General features: G+C 45.0%; 7 protein-coding genes across 7 annotated transcripts; 4 read left to right on the plus strand and 3 right to left on the minus strand.

The window, feature by feature from the left end:
• Positions 1-4,349: 4,349 nt before the first annotated feature.
• On the plus strand, positions 4,350-7,265 carry Bfra_000473 (uncharacterized protein; the record flags this gene model as incomplete). The annotated part of the gene is made up of 3 exons (XM_037330919.1): positions 4,350-4,582; positions 4,671-5,145; positions 5,193-7,265. The coding sequence occupies 3 exons, from the start codon at positions 4,350-4,352 to the stop codon at positions 7,263-7,265; spliced, it is 2,781 nt and encodes a 926-aa protein (XP_037197252.1).
• Positions 7,266-7,665: 400 nt separating this feature from the next.
• Positions 7,666-8,597, minus strand: Bfra_000474 (putative 6,7-dimethyl-8-ribityllumazine synthase protein; the record flags this gene model as incomplete). The annotated part of the gene is made up of 3 exons (XM_037330920.1): positions 7,666-8,080; positions 8,264-8,384; positions 8,507-8,597. The coding sequence occupies 3 exons, from the start codon at positions 8,595-8,597 to the stop codon at positions 7,666-7,668; spliced, it is 627 nt and encodes a 208-aa protein (XP_037197253.1).
• A 708-nt stretch (positions 8,598-9,305) lies between these two features.
• Bfra_000475 (uncharacterized protein) lies at positions 9,306-10,377 on the plus strand (the record flags this gene model as incomplete). Its single annotated transcript, XM_037330921.1, has 2 exons — positions 9,306-10,190; positions 10,243-10,377. 2 exons carry the CDS (start codon positions 9,306-9,308, stop codon positions 10,375-10,377), a joined length of 1,020 nt encoding a protein of 339 aa, XP_037197254.1.
• A 279-nt stretch (positions 10,378-10,656) lies between these two features.
• Bfra_000476 (putative phosphoribosylglycinamide formyltransferase protein) lies at positions 10,657-11,466 on the minus strand (the record flags this gene model as incomplete). Its single annotated transcript, XM_037330922.1, has 2 exons — positions 10,657-11,031; positions 11,146-11,466. The coding sequence occupies 2 exons, from the start codon at positions 11,464-11,466 to the stop codon at positions 10,657-10,659; spliced, it is 696 nt and encodes a 231-aa protein (XP_037197255.1).
• Positions 11,467-12,093: 627 nt separating this feature from the next.
• On the plus strand, positions 12,094-15,493 carry Bfra_000477 (putative extracellular serine-rich protein; the record flags this gene model as incomplete). The annotated part of the gene is made up of 9 exons (XM_037330923.1): positions 12,094-12,443; positions 12,508-12,751; positions 12,818-12,853; positions 13,345-13,462; positions 13,892-13,975; positions 14,059-14,201; positions 14,265-14,369; positions 14,437-15,269; positions 15,355-15,493. 9 exons carry the CDS (start codon positions 12,094-12,096, stop codon positions 15,491-15,493), a joined length of 2,052 nt encoding a protein of 683 aa, XP_037197256.1.
• Positions 15,494-16,083: 590 nt separating this feature from the next.
• Positions 16,084-16,941, minus strand: Bfra_000478 (putative methylthioribulose-1-phosphate dehydratase protein; the record flags this gene model as incomplete). Its single annotated transcript, XM_037330924.1, has 3 exons — positions 16,084-16,165; positions 16,227-16,733; positions 16,781-16,941. The coding sequence occupies 3 exons, from the start codon at positions 16,939-16,941 to the stop codon at positions 16,084-16,086; spliced, it is 750 nt and encodes a 249-aa protein (XP_037197257.1).
• Positions 16,942-18,232: 1,291 nt separating this feature from the next.
• Bfra_000479 (putative calnexin precursor protein) lies at positions 18,233-20,186 on the plus strand (the record flags this gene model as incomplete). Its single annotated transcript, XM_037330925.1, has 4 exons — positions 18,233-18,412; positions 18,494-18,785; positions 18,839-19,626; positions 19,677-20,186. The coding sequence occupies 4 exons, from the start codon at positions 18,233-18,235 to the stop codon at positions 20,184-20,186; spliced, it is 1,770 nt and encodes a 589-aa protein (XP_037197258.1).
• Positions 20,187-20,198: the final 12 nt, after the last annotated feature.

A 20,198-nucleotide genomic window follows, 5' to 3' on the forward strand; every position in this document is an offset into this window, starting at 1 on the left:
ATATATCAACGAGTATGTATGTATGTATGTATGTATGTATGTATGTATGTATGTATGTATGTATGCTATATATGTATGTGTATATATCGACTCTCTATTACTTTCTAGCAGACTAGTAATCAAGGACCAAGTAATCACTGATAGACATTCCAAATATCACACGTGGTAATTAATCGCATGATGAGGGAAAGGAGAAGGGTGATGTGCAGGTTCGCTTTGGGGGAGTGGTATATTCTGTTGGGTGGTTTGACGTGGTGTGGTGTGATGTGATGTGAGGAGTTTGGGTAGCAATGGGAGGGTAGGATCGTCGTCATGGTATCTATCTATCTGTCTGTCTATCTATCTATCTATCTATCCTATCGATTTAGTAGAGGATCTAGGGTTAGGGCTGAAGAAGACGCCGGCAGGAGTGAGTGTGGTTTTGGGGATCGATCAAGGAGATATATTTAATATTTAGCAGTGGTGAGTTTTATCTCGAATTTTAGGAGGGGGGGGTAACTAGATGATGGATTTGATAATGGGTGATGAGAGGAATCAAGCTAGAATATGGGATTAGATTGATTTGCACACATGCGTGTATATTTGTAGACGCAGGAATTTCTCGAATTTCTCGAATTTCTTCAAACCCCAAAAAATATGGAGTTGCTTCGAATTTCGAGGATTGCGAAGTTTGGAGTTGAGATGTTTCGATGGAGTCGTCTCCAATGTAAGTGGATCTCCGGCGGGTGATATTTAGGGGTAGGGAATAATAATAGGCAAGCAGGGTCCTGGAGTTTTGATGGACACACGATCGTACACAGTCCAAGGAGAAGGGGCCAGCCAGTCGTCGTAAGGTTGAAGGGTTTCTTCAAAATAGATTGATGTTGATCCGATCCACAGATGCCATCCACAGTAATCAATCAAGAACCATTTATCGGGCGAATGATGGCGATGTTGTAATGGTGCTGCAGGAAAAGTTAATACATGTGAAGGAGTAGATATATGAAAAGGAGATTGGAGGCTCCTTGATGGCTTTTTGATCGGGTATCAATTTGGGATAAAAGGGTTTTGTTTAGACGCTGGGGGGGACGGTTGTCTAGGTAGCAGCAAATGGCGAAAAACGACAATGGGAGGTTTGAATGGTCCTATTTTCGGAATCGTATGTGATGTGAGATTTAGTTGGCTTATTTGCGCGTTTCCCGAAATTTTGGATGGGCATGTGTGGTTGTGGTAGGGACTTTGGAGGGTAGTTAAACATTATCCCATCCCATTCAAATTGTTTGAGGCTGTGTCGATCAATTCACGTGTTATTGTTATGAATTAATGTTCGGTTGGTTGAAGTTGGAAGGTTCCCCCAAAAGTCAAAAGGTCTATAAACTCGTATTACAGCCGTCGCATGGTCAAAATTAGTGGAATGCGGAAAAGACGTCATGTCGAAAGGGTTTCGAGAAGATTTCGGGTCCGGTGAAGATTCGTATTTGTGGGTTCCGATTTGATGGATTGTCTGAAATGCGAGGTGGTGGAGTTCGAGCCCCTTAAAATATGTACAGAGCACCTAGGTACAGTGTGTATTCTGGAGTCTTGTGGATAGCAAAATGTTATTTTTAAGTTTGAGGTCTGAGATTTGAGATTTGAGAGATGTTAAAGATATGAGAGATATTAATGTCTAGTAACTCGAGCTTTCCGTCGGCAGGCTCGAGGTAGAGTTGTCATTATTAATCTGGCTTGCAAGGAGAGTGAGTGTTTGACGAATGAGGGTGAAGGAGTAGTGAGGTGAGTGCATGCATACCTAATGGTAATAAAACGAGGAGATTGGATGGGTGGCTGAATGTTTTCCTGGCGGCACGGCATTGATCATAACGAATTCAAGGGACTGTACTCGATTATTGGGATGGGGATTGGTAAAGAATTCTCTTGGTGCAACAGCCGAAAGGAACCAGGGGTCAGAGATCTTTGGGAAAAGCGTCATGCAAGAGGATAGAAAGGGAGGAGAGGTTCTGTTTCCCTCGACCTATCGAATCCAGCATCCTCTACACATGCTCAAGGATGGAGAAACGATGCATCTTTGGTTTATCATTGGTGTCACAGCAACGAGCAAAAGAAGAATGACACATGAGGGCATACATGATGATGGATGTAGACATACATGTAAAAGGGAGAAACAGCTAGGTAGTGGTGGGATACTCGAATGGGGTTGAAAGCATTCATGAGATGTGATGAATAGAGGAATGGGTTGGAGGGGAAAGGTAGATGGTAGATGGTACACATATCTCAAAATGTGCTCGGATTACCGTTTGTGTATTCTAGGTAGTCGATGACAGAAGACCTTGGGATGAAGACGATGAAGACGATGATGAGAAAGCTTTCTTTTTTGTCAAGCATATCACACCCAAGCTTTTTGATGGCATTGATGTCAAAGTACAAAGTAATACTTTCATACTTCCACATTGAGTAATAAAATGGTTAGGTAGTGTTTGGTTCCTGGACTAACAAGCAATGACAACCTAGCGTTTACCTGACTATGTCAATCTAGGCATAATGAGGAGGAGTGATGGGTAATGCTTTTATGTCTATATCACGAAACATTTAACCTCCAGTAATCAATCCTTAGTATGTGTGGACTTACCTAGTATACATGAGCAACCTCCTACTTATTATACCTCCACCTACCTCCGTCAGGGCCGGTACTCAGACCCAAGCAGTCAAGCAGTCCATCAATCAAGCAATCACACTCTCTGTGCACATCGCGATATCTCAGAATGGTAGTAAACGTGCTCTGCGTTACGGTAACCTGGAAGGGGGATACTGTGATCATTTATAGCTCAGGAGATATGAGGTACAGAAGACCTACTGCATTTGCCGTACCTAGGGACCCAGTCCTCGGTGCAAAATATTAATAAACTTCCTTGGGTCCCACGGTCCCTGGTGAAAAGAGGAAGAAAAGAAAGAAGGAAAAGAAAAAAAGGTTCTTATTCTGTAGTAGTAGTATTAGTAGTAGTATTAGTTACTAAGTATCTCCTTTTGTAGCAAAGTAAACTATCACCCAATCATTCATCAATTCACCCAAGCAACCCATGAATTTCTCATCTCCAAACATTCCACCGACATAGCATCTGCTCGATTACCTACAGCCTAGCAGATACCTAGTAGATACCTAGTACCTGTTTCCTCTAACCTTAACATTTCACATCGATCCATCCCCATCATCCGTCTCCCATCCATCCATCAACAAGAAAGGAAGATTTCATTCTGGTCTTGTTTTTTTTATTACCTACTGCCTTGTCTGGCCACCTACCTACCTACCTACCTACATACCTACCTACTTTATCATCCTACTCTATTCACACACTCGCTCACTCACTCACTCACCCACTCCCTCACTCAACTCATCCACTCTCTCATCCACTCTCTCTACCATTTTAAAACATCACATCACATCATCATATCATATTCATTGGAATTCTTCAATAATTGATTGCCCTTTTGCATCTTGCTAATTTAAAGACATTGCATTGTGTCTAATCAAGTCCATCGCTCTCTTTCCATCAATCACTATTGAATTTTCTGTTTCATCTTCAATCTTTTTTATTTTCTTTTTCTTCTTTTTTGGTCTATCGTTGTAGTGTGGCTCTCACTCTCTCGTTCTTGTAGTAAGTAAACATCACTTTGCTTTCAACTTCTATATTTAAATTGCGCCTATAAACATCAACACTCCCCAAAAATTTCAGCTCTACTACATACCACATACCTTTCCCCCCCAAACACAATACGTCAAACTGCAAAAATCCATTTGGCAGCCATAAGAAAACATGTTTATTTAGGACAAGGTTCATTCACTACCATTTGTCCATAGCCAATCTTTGCCTTGGCTTGGAAGACTTGTCCAACTTGTTCAGCACCTTTCTATCACCAACCTTCTCTCCCATCCTTGCCTTCCGAGGATATACTCGGCGAATAACACTACATTGGCTTGCTTTCATCCAAACCTACACTACACCGGTCTCTCTCTACAACAGCATGGACCTTTGTTGAACTCGTCGATCGATCGAATTACTGGAGACTTGCATTTTCATCTCTTCTAAAAGGATCTTGCTAACCTCGCCTGTGGCCATTGCAACAGACCCATTTTCTCCCATTTTCTCGCACACGTCTTTGCCAACGAAAACCTGCGTATTCAGCTCAATGTTCATGACTTATTTTCTTCAACATTGATTCGTGAATTTTCTCTTCCAACACTTCAATCCTTTGCAGATCAAACACACCAACGGCATCGAGCCTAGTATCCCCTATTTGGATACCTTTTTTCAGTCATTACTACTGAGAAGCTCGAGACCGGCAATCTCGTCTTCCAAGCAATAAATACAAACTACATGCCTTTAATTCCGAAGAGCTTTGGGCGACGCAAGTCGACAGCAAATGCATTGGATAATCCCGAACCTCCCGTCGAATCGTCCTTTAAGGTTTTCGAGCGTCCTCCAGCTGGGGGTCATAAGTCCGGTCCATCTTTCGACGGTGGAGTAAAATTTGCTCGAGCAAGCGGTACAGCCGATTCGCACAAGGAGGACAATCTTTTTGAGGGCATGAAAGTTAATACTGTCAATCGGTTAGTACTGAAATTCCACCTGGGTGGGAGGCTCAGGGGACCTACAACTAGGGTACACCCTTGGCATAATAAGCTGATAAATTTCAAGTGGTAGTGGAGCGTCAAATACGAACACCGCATCGACCACAGATAATTCTTCAAGGTTAAGTGCAGCATCTACAGCCCCTTCATCGATGGAAACACCTGGCCACGAAGACTGGAGAACACCACATGATAGACACAGCGACGTTCCCCTTCCGCCGCTACCAAAGACATCGTCCGGATTTTCTCTGAAGAACGCTGGAAGAACACTCTCTTGGGGTAGAAACAAAGCCACTCCTTCTCCATCAAAAGTATCAGACGAACTACCACCTTCCCCAACTATTCGCGACGATAGCGCCTCGAGTCGAACGCGCGCAGTAACTGCATCCAGCTACGCAAGCACGGCTACACCACCAAAACTCGGAGAGAGAGATTTGGATCTGACAATGGGTGACGACTTTGGAGATATGTTTGCTGGAATGGCGCACCGAAGGAGTGCTGTTCTAGATTCGCCTGGCGTCAGAGGATTTACCAAGAGCCCTGTAAGTCGAGTCTCTATCATCAACGTTGATTCACTAACATGAAGCAGGAGATACTCCCACCCGAGCCAGCATTGAAGTCGTACTCTGCTAATCGTGCTAACCAACCTTCACCCCTTATACTTGACAAACGCAAAACTATCGAAGACCCACCATATTCTTGGGGATCAAATGATGGACTCATGAAGAATACCAGTCCACCTCCAGTGGTCACCCGTAACATGGGACCTCCTGCTCACCAACCTCCTCCGGTTCCAAGGCATGGTCCTTTGCATCAAACTGATGGGAATCAAGCCATCCCCAGGCCACGTTCAAGTGCGCCTCGCCCCGACTCGACACTCAAGAGAAGCAGTGCTCTTTCCATGCGCCGCCACTCCACATTGGAATTTGATGGTGTCGACGAGGACGCTGCACTCCTGCGCGAGTCTGTCAATGCGAGCAGGCATCTGGGTGAAGTACCAAGCAATCCTCAAGCCCGAAAAAGCTGGGCACTCCCTTCTCAAGCAGCATATAACGCCAAGGCGACTGCAAAGACACAGCTACTCGAGCCAGAGGAAGATGAAGATCTTTTTGAATCCGCCGATTTAGCTCAGCAATTCCAGGAGAAGTCAGAATCTCCCCCTCCTTCGAGGCAAGCTCCAGTGAACAAGGTTATGACACCAGCTCAATTTGAACGATACAGACAAGATCAAGAGCGTTTGAGAAGCGTTGGGGGGCGCCCGAAAGATGAAGAAGCTGAGGAGGAAGAGGAAGAGACTTATGATGACGATGAGGACGAAGCCGAGAAGAGCAAGAATGCTGCCAAGCAACGACGAAAGCAGGAGGCTCACATGTCAGTATACAGACAACAAATGATGAAAGTCACTGGGGATTCGACACCTTCGCCAGGCCCATCCCGACCTTCAATGTATAGCAGTCAAAGTACTCCCAACTTGGTACTCGACGGTGCGACAGAGGATGGAGAAGAGGAGGATGAAGAAGTTCCTTTAGCCATTCTTGCTGCTCATGGATTCCCAAATAAGAACAAGCCACCTACAACCAGACTAACTAGCATGGGATCAAACCCTAATCTTAGAGGTGCTTCTCAAGGTGTTCCGGGTATTGGAGGACCTTTGCCTGTGTTTGCTCGCAACTTGCCTCAAGACCCCTATGTTGGTGCAGGCCTCGTTTATCCAGCAAATAGGGAGTCGCTGGCATTCGGAAATGGTGGCCCAGGGTCTGTCAACGGCACTCCAAACAGAGGTGCTCCTCCAGGAGGTCTCGTAGGTGTCATTGCCACGGAAGAACGCTCTCGAGCCGCGCGAAGAGGAAGCCCAAACCCTGGATATGGTCAGATGCCTCCTGGCGGTTTCACTGGTATGGTTCCTCCACCAATGATTGGACAGGTGCCCATGGGAGGGGGTGCATTAGGTATGGGCCAGATGGGACCTATGGGAGGCATGCCTCAGCCAATGCTCACTCCTGGTGATCAAGCTCAGATCAGGATGACGGAACAAATGCAATCATTTATGCAGATGCAAATGCAATTTATGCAAATGATGGCAACGAACCAAGGTGGACAAGGTACTCCACCCCCCAGTGGCGCGCCACAGCTTGGTCCACTGGGTCAATTGGGACCAATGGGTCACATGTCTCAGCCAAACTTTGGTGAGATGCAACGACCTTCAAGTCAGCAATTGCCTACCAGCAACTCGGGCCCAAATCTGCGACCCGGAAGCGCACAACGTACTATGAGTATGCTTGAACCTGGCGGCATGCCTTGGTTGCAGCAACAAAATGGACAAGGATTCATACCATCGGCACACACTCAAGGCAACGGTTATGCTCCATCAATAGCGCCATCCGAACGAAGCAATGTTGGATTGCCTGGTCGATATAGACCGGTCTCACAGATTCCTCTCACCGATGCCAAATCAAGAACCGCGACCATGTCTGGTGCAATCGGTGGTTGGGACAGCAAGAATACCTCGACAATCAAGACTGTTCAGAGAGTAGATAATGATGATGAAGATGATGAGGAAGGGTGGGCGGAAATGAAAAAGAAAAGAGAGCAGAAGAAGTCTATTTGGAAATCAAAAAAGGATACTAGCGGTCTCTCGGAAATGCTTGGTTACACGCAATAATAATCTCATGGGTGGATAACTCGCTATTAGATGCTTCTGCATGTGCATTTGAAGGGGATAGCTTTGTGATATATAGCATGAAAACTTTGGCGTTGTAAGACTTGGGGCATTGAACTGGAAATCATACCTATGGCATGACTGCTTGTATAGTAGTAATATAATTTTCTTCAGATTTAGGCGAGGGTTTTTTTGGATCTTTCTTTTTGTTTTAATGATCGAACTCATACCGCCAATTAATCAACGACTTTTTTTTACCACTCTTTTTTCAGTGCAAACATATGCGGTCCTTGGTGAATCAAATCTAGAAGCAAAACGTCGCATCAAATGCTCTAATCACCTAATGATCCATACTCCTTCCTTCACCACTCAAGCCAAACTATGAATAGCATCACATTCCCCCTCATGCAATCTTTCCGGCAGCCCACTCCCTCTTCTTAACTCCCAATTCCACAGCGGCAGCAGCCCAATCCTCTCCATGATTATGGCCCTTCCCCTTCTCGGTTGTACCTACACCCGCTCTCATGAGCGCTTGATCCTCCGTAAGAACCGTCAAGAGTCCAAAAATAAGAGGAACACCAGCGTCTAATTGGATGCGCATGAGACCCTGCGAGACGCTCTCGGCTATGTATTCAAAATGCATGGTTTCGCCTTTGATGAGGCAGCCGATGGCGATGATGGCATCGAAGGGGGCGGTGGAGGCGGCGGTTTGCGATTGCGTGGGGAGGGAGGTCAGGTCGGTGGTGGAAGAGCCGAGGAGGTCGCCGGCGGAGAGGGAGGAGCTTTGCGTGGATTGGATTTGAGAGGCGGAGTAGAGTCTGGGGAGGGAAGGGGGTGGTCAGTTTTGTTTGTTTGTTTGTTCGTTTGGGGTTTGGGGGAAGGGAGGGACGAGGGGGGGATTCATGGTTTATGGTTCATGGGAAATGCAAGTCAAGAGATGTATGTATGTACGAATGGATGGATGGATGAATGAATAGCAATGGAATAAAGATATCACGTACTTGGAACACGCAATTGGCAATTCCCAACTCCCGGGCACGGATTGCACGACAATGTTTGCTTCCTTGACGCCGCTGGCCAAGAGCGTCTTCTTCGTACCGGCGAGGAGCGGCTCGATTATGGCTGCGTGGTGCGTGGTTAGTGAATGATGCGATGTGGTGCAGTATGGTATGGTTTACGGTACTAATTGGGGTTGGAGGGAGGAGAGGAAGATGGGAATTCTGGGGCGGCCGGGAAGTACTCACAGGTATTCCAGCGCGCGTGGACGATTCCGATGCGGAGGGCGCTGCCGTCGTGTTTTTGGGCTTGGCCGGGTCCTTTAAGGGAGGTGTCCATTTTTGGGTTTGGGATTTGGAGTTGAGGGTGCGTAGATGGGGTTGGTTGAGGGTTGATTGAGAGTTGGTTGAGGGTTGAGTTGATTGACTGATTGATTGATTGACTGATTGTGTGGATGAATGATTTAGTTGTGGTCTGGAGAAGTCGGAGGGGTTTTTGGTGGGGTGGATGAGGGTGGCAGGTAGGTAGGTGCATTGATCAATTGATTAGTTGGAGCTCAAGGTTGAGCTTACCGGTGGTGCCGCAATCTCTCCTGGTTGCACATAGCTGGTAGGTAGGCATGCACTGTTTCCAATATTCGATTGAAAATGAAGTATTCATTCTTTTACCTTGGAATTCTTGCAATCTTGATTAGAATTGTTGGATCTACTCGTCTATTAGAGGTGATACAAGTTGAAATATTATTATGGTTGTTGTATAACATCACAATGCTAACATTTTCAATCATTCATACCATTGAAGGAGCTTGGACCATCTACACCTCCCGCCACCCAGGGCCGTTTCAAACCCAATTCCAGAAGGTGCACGACGGTAAGATGGTAAGATGGCACTTTCCGTGTAGGAAGGGGTTGTTTTGATATGAAAGCTGTAGAGATACTTATTACATACACTGGGACATACGCTTGCTCGATTTTATTCGTGAATTGGTGGTAACCTTAATTGATAGCAGAGTTTCTCGGAGTTCTTATTTTAATTTACTTCAACACAATGGCGTCGTCTACCACTCCTACTCCTGCATCCCAGCCCACTCGTGCTTCTTCAACACCGGGACCTTGGATACGATTGAATAGGCTCTCTTATTCCCAGTTGCCCGGGGCAGGTATAGGTATTGAAGCAGCCAGTGGAGCTATAAAACCTTTGAACGGTAGTGTACATCCTACTAAAAATGCGAAGACATTTATCGCGGCAGTACTCGAAGAGGCGATCCCGTTTTTCAATGGAATGGTCCAGAATGAGCCACCCTGGACATCGCTCAAGTCCAAGACGGACGTTCAGTTGTATAAACGCGTCGTTTCCAAGGAAGAACTAGATTATTGCAATGGGACACACGATAAAGCAACAAAGAAAGCAAATGAGGAAGGGGAGACTTGGTTTGCTAGAAGAAGTATTCATGAGAATAAAGCGGAAGCAAACACAGCTTCTTGGGACGAGTTTACTCTCCACATCAAGCAAGAACACTTTGAGAGAGAGAAGGATTGGTGTCACTCTGTGCTCGCCAGTAGCAGAAGAGCTATGTACTGGGAAACGAGCGACTTCGAGATTGTGGCTGGTGAAAAGCAATGGAACAACATCTCAATGGAAGTTGTAGAAATGATTCATAAGCCACCAGTTGTCTCTGAGCGAAAGTTTCCTGAGGTACTGATTACTGCATCACTTAACGAGCCTGGACAAAGCGAATTTTTGGTTATTTCAATACCCATAACCGATTCGGCCAATGTCCGATCCCCAGATCCCAGCTTTCAAGATTCCGGTTTCGCTTCCGCCAAAAAGAAAGGTCAAGTTGTGGGGGCCTACGCATCGATTGAACGATGTTGTCTTCGTCCTAACCCTAATAGTATAGCTGGGGAGATAGAGTGGATAATGGCTACTGCTGTAGGAATCCTCTGTAAAAATATGTGCTGTATATTTGCTAACTGATGCATAGTCAGATGCCAAAGGTTGGATACCTCAGCTGATACAGAAGCCCGACATACCGGGCCAGATTAAAAAGGATGTGAGTATGTACATACGTTGGGTCGAAAATCAAAGGAGATCAATACCTGACGACCTTCCACGATGAACATAATGGCAAAAATGATCATAGACGGAGCGCCGACATTGATCGAAAAACTCCAAGGACTAATTTGATCAGAAATGTTCCTGCATGACGAGATCAATCCTCTAATGGCGACGACAGTCTGATGGTAGTGTTTCCCAGCATCATCTAGCACTTTGCTTGGATTTGAGAAATTGAATGGTTTTAAGCGTGGATGATTTTGCTTGCTGGATAGTAGCATGAAGCGATATGCGAAAGGGGGATAGGGGTTCGTTAATGATTGCTATTCTTATAAATAACAATTCAAGCGTTTAAATTACTCCTCTGAGCCCAGAGCTCTTTTATTGCCATCGCTGTTCCCTCAACAATAAGTCTGTGCTCCTCTGCGTGCATTCTCGCCTCAAGTTCCTCTAAAGATTCAGAACTTTTGCACTCCACTTCTTTGACCACGATTGGTGTTCCACGATCAACTTCACTGATCACATAATGAATCATGAGGCCCGTCTTGTTATTCTCCAACTTGCCCTGTTGGAAATCATTGAAAGCCCGTCCAATAGCATTAGCTCCATCATATTTGCCTGGAAGTGCTGGGTGAAGATTTATGATTGGTATCTTTTTAGCAGTCAGGGGGTCAATGAATGTTGGTGCGAGAATGTGCATCCAGCCAGCACAGATAATCTAGTGATTGTTAGAATTTTTACTATATGAGAGACGTGAAAAGTGATTTGGAGACTGAAGACGGTCTGAATATTGAAAGAATCAAGAGGAGCAATAATGAAAGTGGTCACTCACAATATCAGGTTGTTCTGAAATCACGAGATCCGCGAGGTCCGCATCATACTTTTCTCGTGCGGCTTTTATCACTGCGGGGTCCTTTTCATCTTTTTTATGGTATTTTCCCGTCAACAAATTGTGACATGTTGTTGGTATGCCCGCCTCTGCTGCACGAGTAACTCCATACGCCGCCTTTCTATTTGTGATGACTCGAATTATCTTCAAATACGGCAAGGTGATCTCCGAGTCATTGGTCCCTTGCGAAGCATCAATCAGTGCTTGGAGATTGCTGCCATTTCCAGAGATGAGAACTATGGCTTTGGTTGGAGGAGGTGACATTTTTGCGTCGAGATGGAACTGCCTGGTAAGGAGGTTGTTGTGTTGATGTAAAGTTTAGTTAATATGGTTGATTATAAACTATATGTCACTGTAGAAAGCGAGTGTGGGCCTGCCTGTGAAGAGGGGTATAAAATGAAATAAAAACTGTGAGGTGGGGAAATGAAATATGAGAGTTGGGGGACTACTTGGTGGAGTCTATGGCGATTTAGGGCTGGACTAGTAAATATAAGTATAGACAAGGTTCTACTTATATTTACGATTATCCGGTTCCAAGACTTTGCAATATGGCTGATGGTGAATGGACTTAATGTCTCTCTTACATATTTTCTACCTAGGAATTCTTACTATTGCCCACAGAACTCCTTGATACTTGCGGGAGAAAAAGTTGACAAGTTCAAATCGATGGTGGGGTCTCGGGTTGCCAAGGAATATATTTTGCTAGCTCATTATCGGATTATGTAAGATGCGAAATGAGGCTAGAACTAAGATGGCTTCGGATTCAGCCTTATCGAACGAGAAGGCTGTACCTTGATTTCTCTCCAACAAATAATCCTTAATGCAAACCAATACAAGTTACAGCCTCGATTCTTACTTCAATTCCAATTCCTAATAACGAATTTCACCATAATGGCTATCGAAGAGATAATTACAGACCCATCCCTCAAGCTTGCACTTGAAACTTCGAATCAGACGCGGGAACAAGCAATTGCTCTTCTAGACTTCGTATCGGCTGCATCTACAACCTCCCCTCCGTCGAACGAAGTTCTACTACAGATTTCTAAACAACAAAAACTACTCCTTACATACCTCGCACAATTGAGAGGTCTACATCGTGATTCTCATGCCGGCGCACGAGAAACAAAAGCTTTAACCGCGGAAGCGCGTCAAGAAGTAGATAGGCTACATTTACAACTTCAAAATCTATACTATGAACAACGGCATTTACAAGGAGAGATTGCTGCTTGCGAATCATATGAGTTAGTTTCCAGCCAATTTTATAAGTGTGAAACTAGGCAGTGTCGCTAATTTTATCTTCTACAGTCATAAATATCAGCAACTTCCCCTGATACCAGTCGACGAATTCTTAGCGCAACATCCTGAACACGCTGACGCTGATGAGAATGCGCTTATGATTGCAAGAATAGATCATGAACATCAGGAAAGATTGAAGTTGGAGGAACAGAGACAAGGGCTTTTAAAGAAGAAACAAGGCTTGATTGCCGATAATAAGAAGAGAAAGGATGATCTAGCCAACCTTGACAAAGATTTGGAAAAGTTTATCGATGTGAGTTTAGACCTTGTTGCGGCTATATTCTGAATATTGGAAAATCCTCATGCTGATTGATAACAGGCTGCGAAACCGATACAGAAAACCTTTGAGCGTGTGGTATGAGAAGGTGGATGATTGGAAGATTAAAATTGTACCTGCTTATGGTAGAAAATTCCCTCCTTCGCGGAATTAGGGACGACCATTGAGATGTCGTCGCAAGCTGTGCTCCCGGTATGGTAACAAAAATAGGTACCATCAACTCAAGAAGCGTAACACGAGTGAGGCTTTGCAGAGGTTGTGGATAGTGGAGAGCGATGTTGGGGTTGAGGGGACCTGTCACTGGACTCGGATTAAATACGTAATCTAGATGTACGATATAATATAAACATCAAAAACAGATTTGGAACCTGACTAACATGCTCCCTGGGACTTTCTGGTACCTCGGAGTGACATTTCAATTTTTCATATGTTATATATTCATCAGCCCAAGCTTTCCTAGTCTCAGCTTAACTTGGCAATCAGCACCGATTGGACGCCGGGCTTCTCAGATGCTGACATTCGCATTCTGGCCTTGATTTTCAAGCCACGCGTCTTGCCATGCTCTACAGTTGAGGAGTCAAGAGGAAACCGACCTTGATAGTGTACCTGGAGAGGTCAACATCGGTGCAACCCGTGTACTGGGAGAACAAACACAAGCTACTAGAAAGCCACATCATATCACAGGAAGTCCGATATTGACATACAGGAAACAGATTTTCTGAGTTTAGCGGTGGCGGACAAGGAAATTTTCCCGAGAGGTCTGAATATTAATAGGCAAAGAGCTGACAGCAAACAGCCATGAAGTCTTGGCTGGCTGTTCAGAGAGCAAAAACTCATCTGGGCGTAATTTTCATGGAAATATTGTTGGTTCGCTCGAATTAGCGGTTGTGGGACAATGACTCTGCTTACTTACTTACCATGTTTGCCGTTTCTACTACCTGGATTTCTCTTTCTGTTTCTGTATTCGTTCGTGTCTTGGTTTGATATTTCTTCTGGAATACATAGCGTCCGATATGATTGTTTGAAATATGTTGAGATTTTTAATTGCATGGTTTGCGCTACTCGTTGTGGGTGGGGGTAAGGTTACGGCGCAGTCGAGCACTACGTCGAGTGCAGTGCCGACGCATGTGGTTTCGGTTGGCATAGAAGGATTGCAGTTTACGCCGACGGAGTTGAGTGCGAATGTTAGTGATGTGATAGGTATGCGTTTTGCAAAAGGAGTCTTTATGTTGAGTCTGGTTTGGAGGATAGCGCGTTATACTAATCGATGAATGAATTGTTAGAATTTCGATTTTATCCTCAAAATCATTCGGTTGCGAGAGCAGAATATGGAAGCAATAGAGCGTGTATTCCATATGAAGTTACGGGCGTCAACAAGCGGGGGTTTTGGAGTGCTTTTCATCCGATCAATGTGGTTTTAAATGATGTTTGTACATTCATTGCGAATATTTGGGAATGCCATTGCATGGTCTAACTTGAGAGTTTTTAGCCTCCGAAATTCCAAGTCGTTGTCAATGATACGAATCCCATCTTCTTTTATTGTTCAGCTCCAGGAGCGTGCCATGAGGATGGAATGATTGGTGTAATTAATGCTGTACGTTCAACTATTTCATGCCACTGGGCAAGATTTGGCCACGGATACTCACGATTCTTAATCTTAGAACTCAACTCAAACATTCGCCAATCAATTGGAATACGCGAAAAACTCCTCGATACAATTCAGTCCTGGCGAAAACTTCCCCGTCGAAGCTACTTCATCCTCCTCTTCGACTGCTCGTCCGACATCTACCTCGTCCTCAGGCGACTCCCCCAGTACCACTACCTCCGCTTCCACAATAATCGTTACAGACTCTTCTCCCTCTTCTTCAACCTCCTCCAAGCTATCCCCAGGCGCTATAGCAGGGATAGCCATCGGCGCATCCGCACTCGTCCTACTAGCCAGCGCCCTCCTCTACCTCTGCGGCCGCCAACGCACCATCAAAGAAATAATCCATCACAACTCCCGTCCCTCAAACATGACTTCACATACCCATTCCAATCCGCATCACCCCGGTGGTCCCAACCCCCAATCCTATATCGCGCCCTCGGCAACTCTTTCTGAAACAACGTATTACAATAAACCTCGAAATCTCATGACGGAAAATGAAATTCGCGGGCTGGGACAATTTTCCGGCGCCGGAAGCGAAAATCATTCGCATCTTTCTGAGTCGAATATTGGGAGTGAGGGCTATGGACGGAGTCGCAGTCGGAGTCCGGGGGCGGATGAATATGGTATGGTCATTCCGCCGTTAAATTTAGGGGGAAGTGGGAGTGGGAGTGGCGGGAGAGGAGCGGAGGGAAGAGCGAGCCCGAATCATCACCAAGGGAATGTGAATTCGGGTGGAAATGTGAGTTTACCGAATAGTCCTGGAATGTCTGGATCTTTGGGTGTACAGATGGGGATGGGAGAGAGGTGGGAACGGGAAAGGGAGAGCGAGAGATTGAGGGGACTAAGGTGCGTTATTTCTGATTATCACCCCCCCCTCTTCTGATTTTTGAATATATCTTCATCCAATGTTTTATCCACTAACCACTTCAAGATCCTCTCCCTCTCCGGGAACTCCAAATCATTCCCACTCCCACGCTTCATCGTCAGGACCCCACGAATTAGCTACGCATCAGGATCGAGACAGTATGCGCGGACATGGCCATGATCGATACGATGATCCGGAAATGTGAATATTGAGTAATTTTTTCATTCCCTTTGCCTGAACTGTGGGTTTGTACCTACGTTATCTGATTTCTTCCTTTTTCTCATATGCTTTAGAAGGTTTCTTTGGGGTTTGTATTTTTGGTGTCTTCTGCAGGGTGAATGTTATTGTTCTGGAAATCCATGGTATGGCATGGTATGAGGCATAAATGAATAGAAGCTGATTTTTAACAGAGATAGGAGGTTGGCGAATCAAGGGGCGGGGATACATTCTTTTGGGATGAGGGAGAGTCGCGATGATGGTTGTGAAGAGAGTTTCGTTTTTGAGAGGCGTTGGAGTTGGAGGTTGGAGGTATAAGAGATTATATGGATTCAGCTTTGGGAAAGGCTTGGTTTGAATGAGCATGCAAAAGTCTCTAGGTGGGATAAGATATGCAATAATGACACCGCATCAAGAATAAGTTTCGAGTCTAGTGGTCAAAAAATGAACCAGTTAACACTTCTGATCATCATATCTACGTCTTGGGAAAATATAGCATAAGAAAAAGGGTATCTTCAATTCTTGTAAATCATTAACTCATCTCCAAACAAAAACGGCAACTCGAACAGTAGAAATCCTTCAAGCAATTGGTTTAACATCACTTAACCATGGCAAGCCCAACTTCTTCATATCAACCGCAATTTGGAAAAGGTAATCCAAGCTACACGGGATATCAGCATCATTTACATCACTTAAAACAAACAGTGAAATCAAAAACCTACCTTTCACACTGAGTCTTCGCTTTGTGTACCGACTCCCCCCAAACATAAACCCCATGTCTCCTCACCAGAACCGCATACGTATCTGGATACTTCTCCATGGCTTCTTCCAGATACTCCGTCAAGTCTTCTTCATGGGGTGTATTTTCAATGACTGGAATGCGCAACGTATCGTGATATCCTAAATTTCCTGTCTTCGTATAACCTTTTCCAAATGCTTTGATTTGCTCGATATTATTGATTTCAAACATTGTGGTATTGGGTGCGGATTCTAGGAGTAGGGTGATGAGGACTGCCCATTTGGAATGCGTGTGAATGCAACAACCTGCGTTTCGTTTGGTGAATGCAGCCATGAAAAGGGGGGTGCATTGGGAAGGCTTGAGATTGGGTGGTGAGCGCAGGTAGATGCGTTGTTTGGGATCAAGTTGTTTAGTTATATCGAGGACGTAAATATGTTCTGGTTTCATGAGTTCTTTTTGTACTCCGGATGGCGCAAGATATACTAGATCACTGGGAGGGTTAGTTTATGGTTGGAGTGAGAGGGAAGATGGGCATACTCATTGCGAATACTGGCGCCTCCTCCTGTACCTGTTACCCATCCTAGATGCCAAAACTTTGCACAAAGTTCTGGGATGAGATTTGCGGGATGCTGAGAATCTTCTGAAATAATAAGATGATCATTATTCTCCGATTCTTGAGTTGGGTTTTGGGTAGTCATGATCGCTGTATATACTAGGTAACTCTTTTCGCAATAATACTACCGTATATTTGAAATGTACATAAACTGAGAAGAAATCCTGCCCGTATAATTCAAAACGGATGTTCAATTGGTAGCCTCAAAGTAAAATGACAATCTTGGATTCCGCATGGAGAAAAATAAATCATGCTATGTAATTTGTTGGTTAGTGATATTTTGGTGGGGAAACACCTAGGCAAGCTCGAGGCAAGCTTCGTCTTGGCTTTGCCCCTCTTTTTCTCAAATTTTGTACTGTTGCATTGACTGACAAGTAGACCCTGCACTCAGCCTAGGATAGCTGTGGATACTTATCCCAGATAGGGTATCTGATAGAAAGAAATCGAACAGAGTCTCGGAATTGTTGAAGCAGAAGGATGGAATAAGGTAGTATGGAAGCCGACGAAGAGGAGGCTGGGAATTGATCCAACATTGAGGAAGAGACGGCATTGATACTGAAGGGGAATTGAGGTGTGTCCTTTTTGGCGACTAAACTTGTGTCATGTTAACTTTAAGTGACGACTAGATACCTAGATAGAAGTTAGATAGTAGATAAGAGGATGTAGACACATTGGTGTATTGTGTAGTGCTTGTTCAAATCGGCATTGGACATTCATACCATCCATGCGATGGATATAGGTATAGATATAGATTGTGACATGTGTACTACCAGTACCACCACTACCACCAGTCCTTGTCAAATAAAGTATCGGCGCTGGATGACTCGATGAATGATTTGATAGATATCGTCCAACACAGCTTTGTCGAAGCTCTACAATGGAAAACAATCAGAGGGGCTCAAATTGATATATGTCCAATCCAAGAGGTCTTTCTCTCTAAACTTGACCCAATCTCCATCTGTAGACAAATCAACGTCTGTTGTCATCCAAACACGTATTGTCAATTGATATCTTTTGATTCATGTTAACGAGCTCCAGTCGAGAATTCACTGATCCATCGTCATATGAAATATTCCAATATCGTAAAAGCTTCCGTAATCCATTTCGTGAGGGGAAACTCAAACCTTGTCATTACCTAGACAGCAGTCACTAGGTGTAAACCTTACCTAAACGAGTAAACGTTAAAATATAGGACACTGTGGCATATTCCTAATTCCTAGCACTTTCTCCAGGACCATAAAAGTCGCATCAATCGCTTTTTATCTTCTCTGCTCTTTTAACATCCATTGAGCTCTGGAAGCAATTCTTCAAAGTCGTAGAACTATTCTTGTCAATCTAAAGAAGGTCGATTAGAACTCAGTTCTCTTCTATTCATCATGCGTTTCCATACTACTACAGCTGCCTTTTCAGCAGCTGCTCTCTTGGCTACTTCTGTCAATGCCGATGCTCAATCTGTACTCAGTGAAGCAAGCTCTTCAGTATCAAGTGCTGCTACTGAAGCTTCTTCATCAGTCTCATCTGCCACCTCAACTGGCATTGAGCTTCCTACCTTCACTGTAAGTTCCCATTAATCTACACATTTCATACACCTCGGCAGCCTTTTCCAAAATAGTTGCTAACAATCAATTCTCTTGCAGCCTACCAAAATCACTGCCGATTTCCTCGAGCAATTCACCGATGACTGGGAGACAAGATGGAAGCCATCCCACGCCAAAAAGGACACCAAGGGTTCCGACAAGGAAGAGGAAGAATGGGCTTATGTTGGAGAATGGGCTGTAGAGGAACCCCACGTCTTCAAGGGTATGGAGGGAGATAAGGGTCTCGTTGTCAAGAACCCAGCTGCCCATCACGCCATTTCTGCCAAATTCCCCAAGAAGATTGATAACAAGGGAAAGACCCTCGTTGTTCAATATGAGGTCAAGATGCAAAGTCAGTATAAACTGTTTCCAACCTATCAATTGGCATTACTAACATCTAGCCAGATGGTCTTGAGTGTGGTGGAGCATACTTGAAGCTTCTCCGTGACAACAAGGCTCTTCACCAAGAGGAGTTCTCCAACGCATCTCCATATGTTATCATGTTCGGACCAGACAAGTGTGGTACCACCAACAAGGTTCACCTTATCATCAACCACAAGAACCCAAAGACTGGTGAATATGAGGAGAAGCATATGACCCCTGCACCAGCAGCCAGAATCCTCAAGACTACCGAACTTTATACCTTGATCATTCACCCCAACAACACTGCTATCATCAAGTTGGATGGCGAGCAAGTTAAGGAGGTCAACCTTCTCTCCGACGATTTCGTCCCAGCGTTCAACCCACCAAAGGAGATTGATGACGCTAAGGACTCCAAGCCAGATACCTGGGTTGACGAGGCCCGTATCGCAGACCCAGAAGCTAAGAAGCCCGAGGACTGGGATGAGGAAGCACCATTCGAAATCGTCGATGAGGAAGCTACCAAGCCTGAGGATTGGTTGGAGGATGAGCCTCTCAGCATCCCAGACCCAGAGGCACAAAAGCCAGAGGATTGGGATGATGAGGAGGATGGAGACTGGATCGCCCCAACCGTACCAAACCCAAAGTGTGACGATGTTTCTGGATGTGGTGAATGGGAGAAGCCAATGATCAAGAACCCAGCTTACAAGGGCAAGTGGACCGCACCTTACATTGACAATCCAGCCTACAAGGGTGTCTGGGCTCCACGAAAGATCAAGAACCCAGACTACTATGAAGACAAGACCCCATCCAACCTCGAGCCAATGGGAGCTGTAAGTAACTCGTCTTCTCGTTTTAATTCATAACACTAACATCATCATAGATCGGTTTCGAAATCTGGACTATGCAAAGCGATATTCTCTTCGATAACATTTACATTGGTCACTCTGTTGAGGATGCCGCCAAGTTCGCTGACGAGACCTTTAACGAGAAGCACCCCATTGAACAATTGGTTGAACTCGAGTCCGTTCCAAAGCCCGAGGAGAAGCCAAAGTCTCCATCTGATCTTGTCTTCGCTGATGACCCAGTTCATTACATTAAGGAGAAGCTCGACTTGTTCCTCACCATCGCCCAAAATGACCCCATTCAAGCTATCAAGTTCGTCCCTGAAGTTCCTGCCGGTATCGGTGCTATCTTTGTCACCCTCATTGCCATCATTGTCGGTATCGTTAGCATGAGCGGATCTACTCCCCCACCACAAGTCAAGAAAGCAGCCGCTAAGGCCAAGGATGCTGCTGCTGATGCCAAAGACAAGGTCTCTGAGGCCGTCGCATCAGGAACTGATGCTGTTAAGGCAGAGGTTAACAAACGCTCAACCAGAAGCCAATCGTAAATAGGAAGGGAC

The sequence above is a fragment of the Botrytis fragariae genome, assembly GCF_013461495.1.
Source record: "Botrytis fragariae strain BVB16 chromosome Unknown tig00000001, whole genome shotgun sequence".
Taxonomy (NCBI): domain Eukaryota; kingdom Fungi; phylum Ascomycota; class Leotiomycetes; order Helotiales; family Sclerotiniaceae; genus Botrytis; species Botrytis fragariae.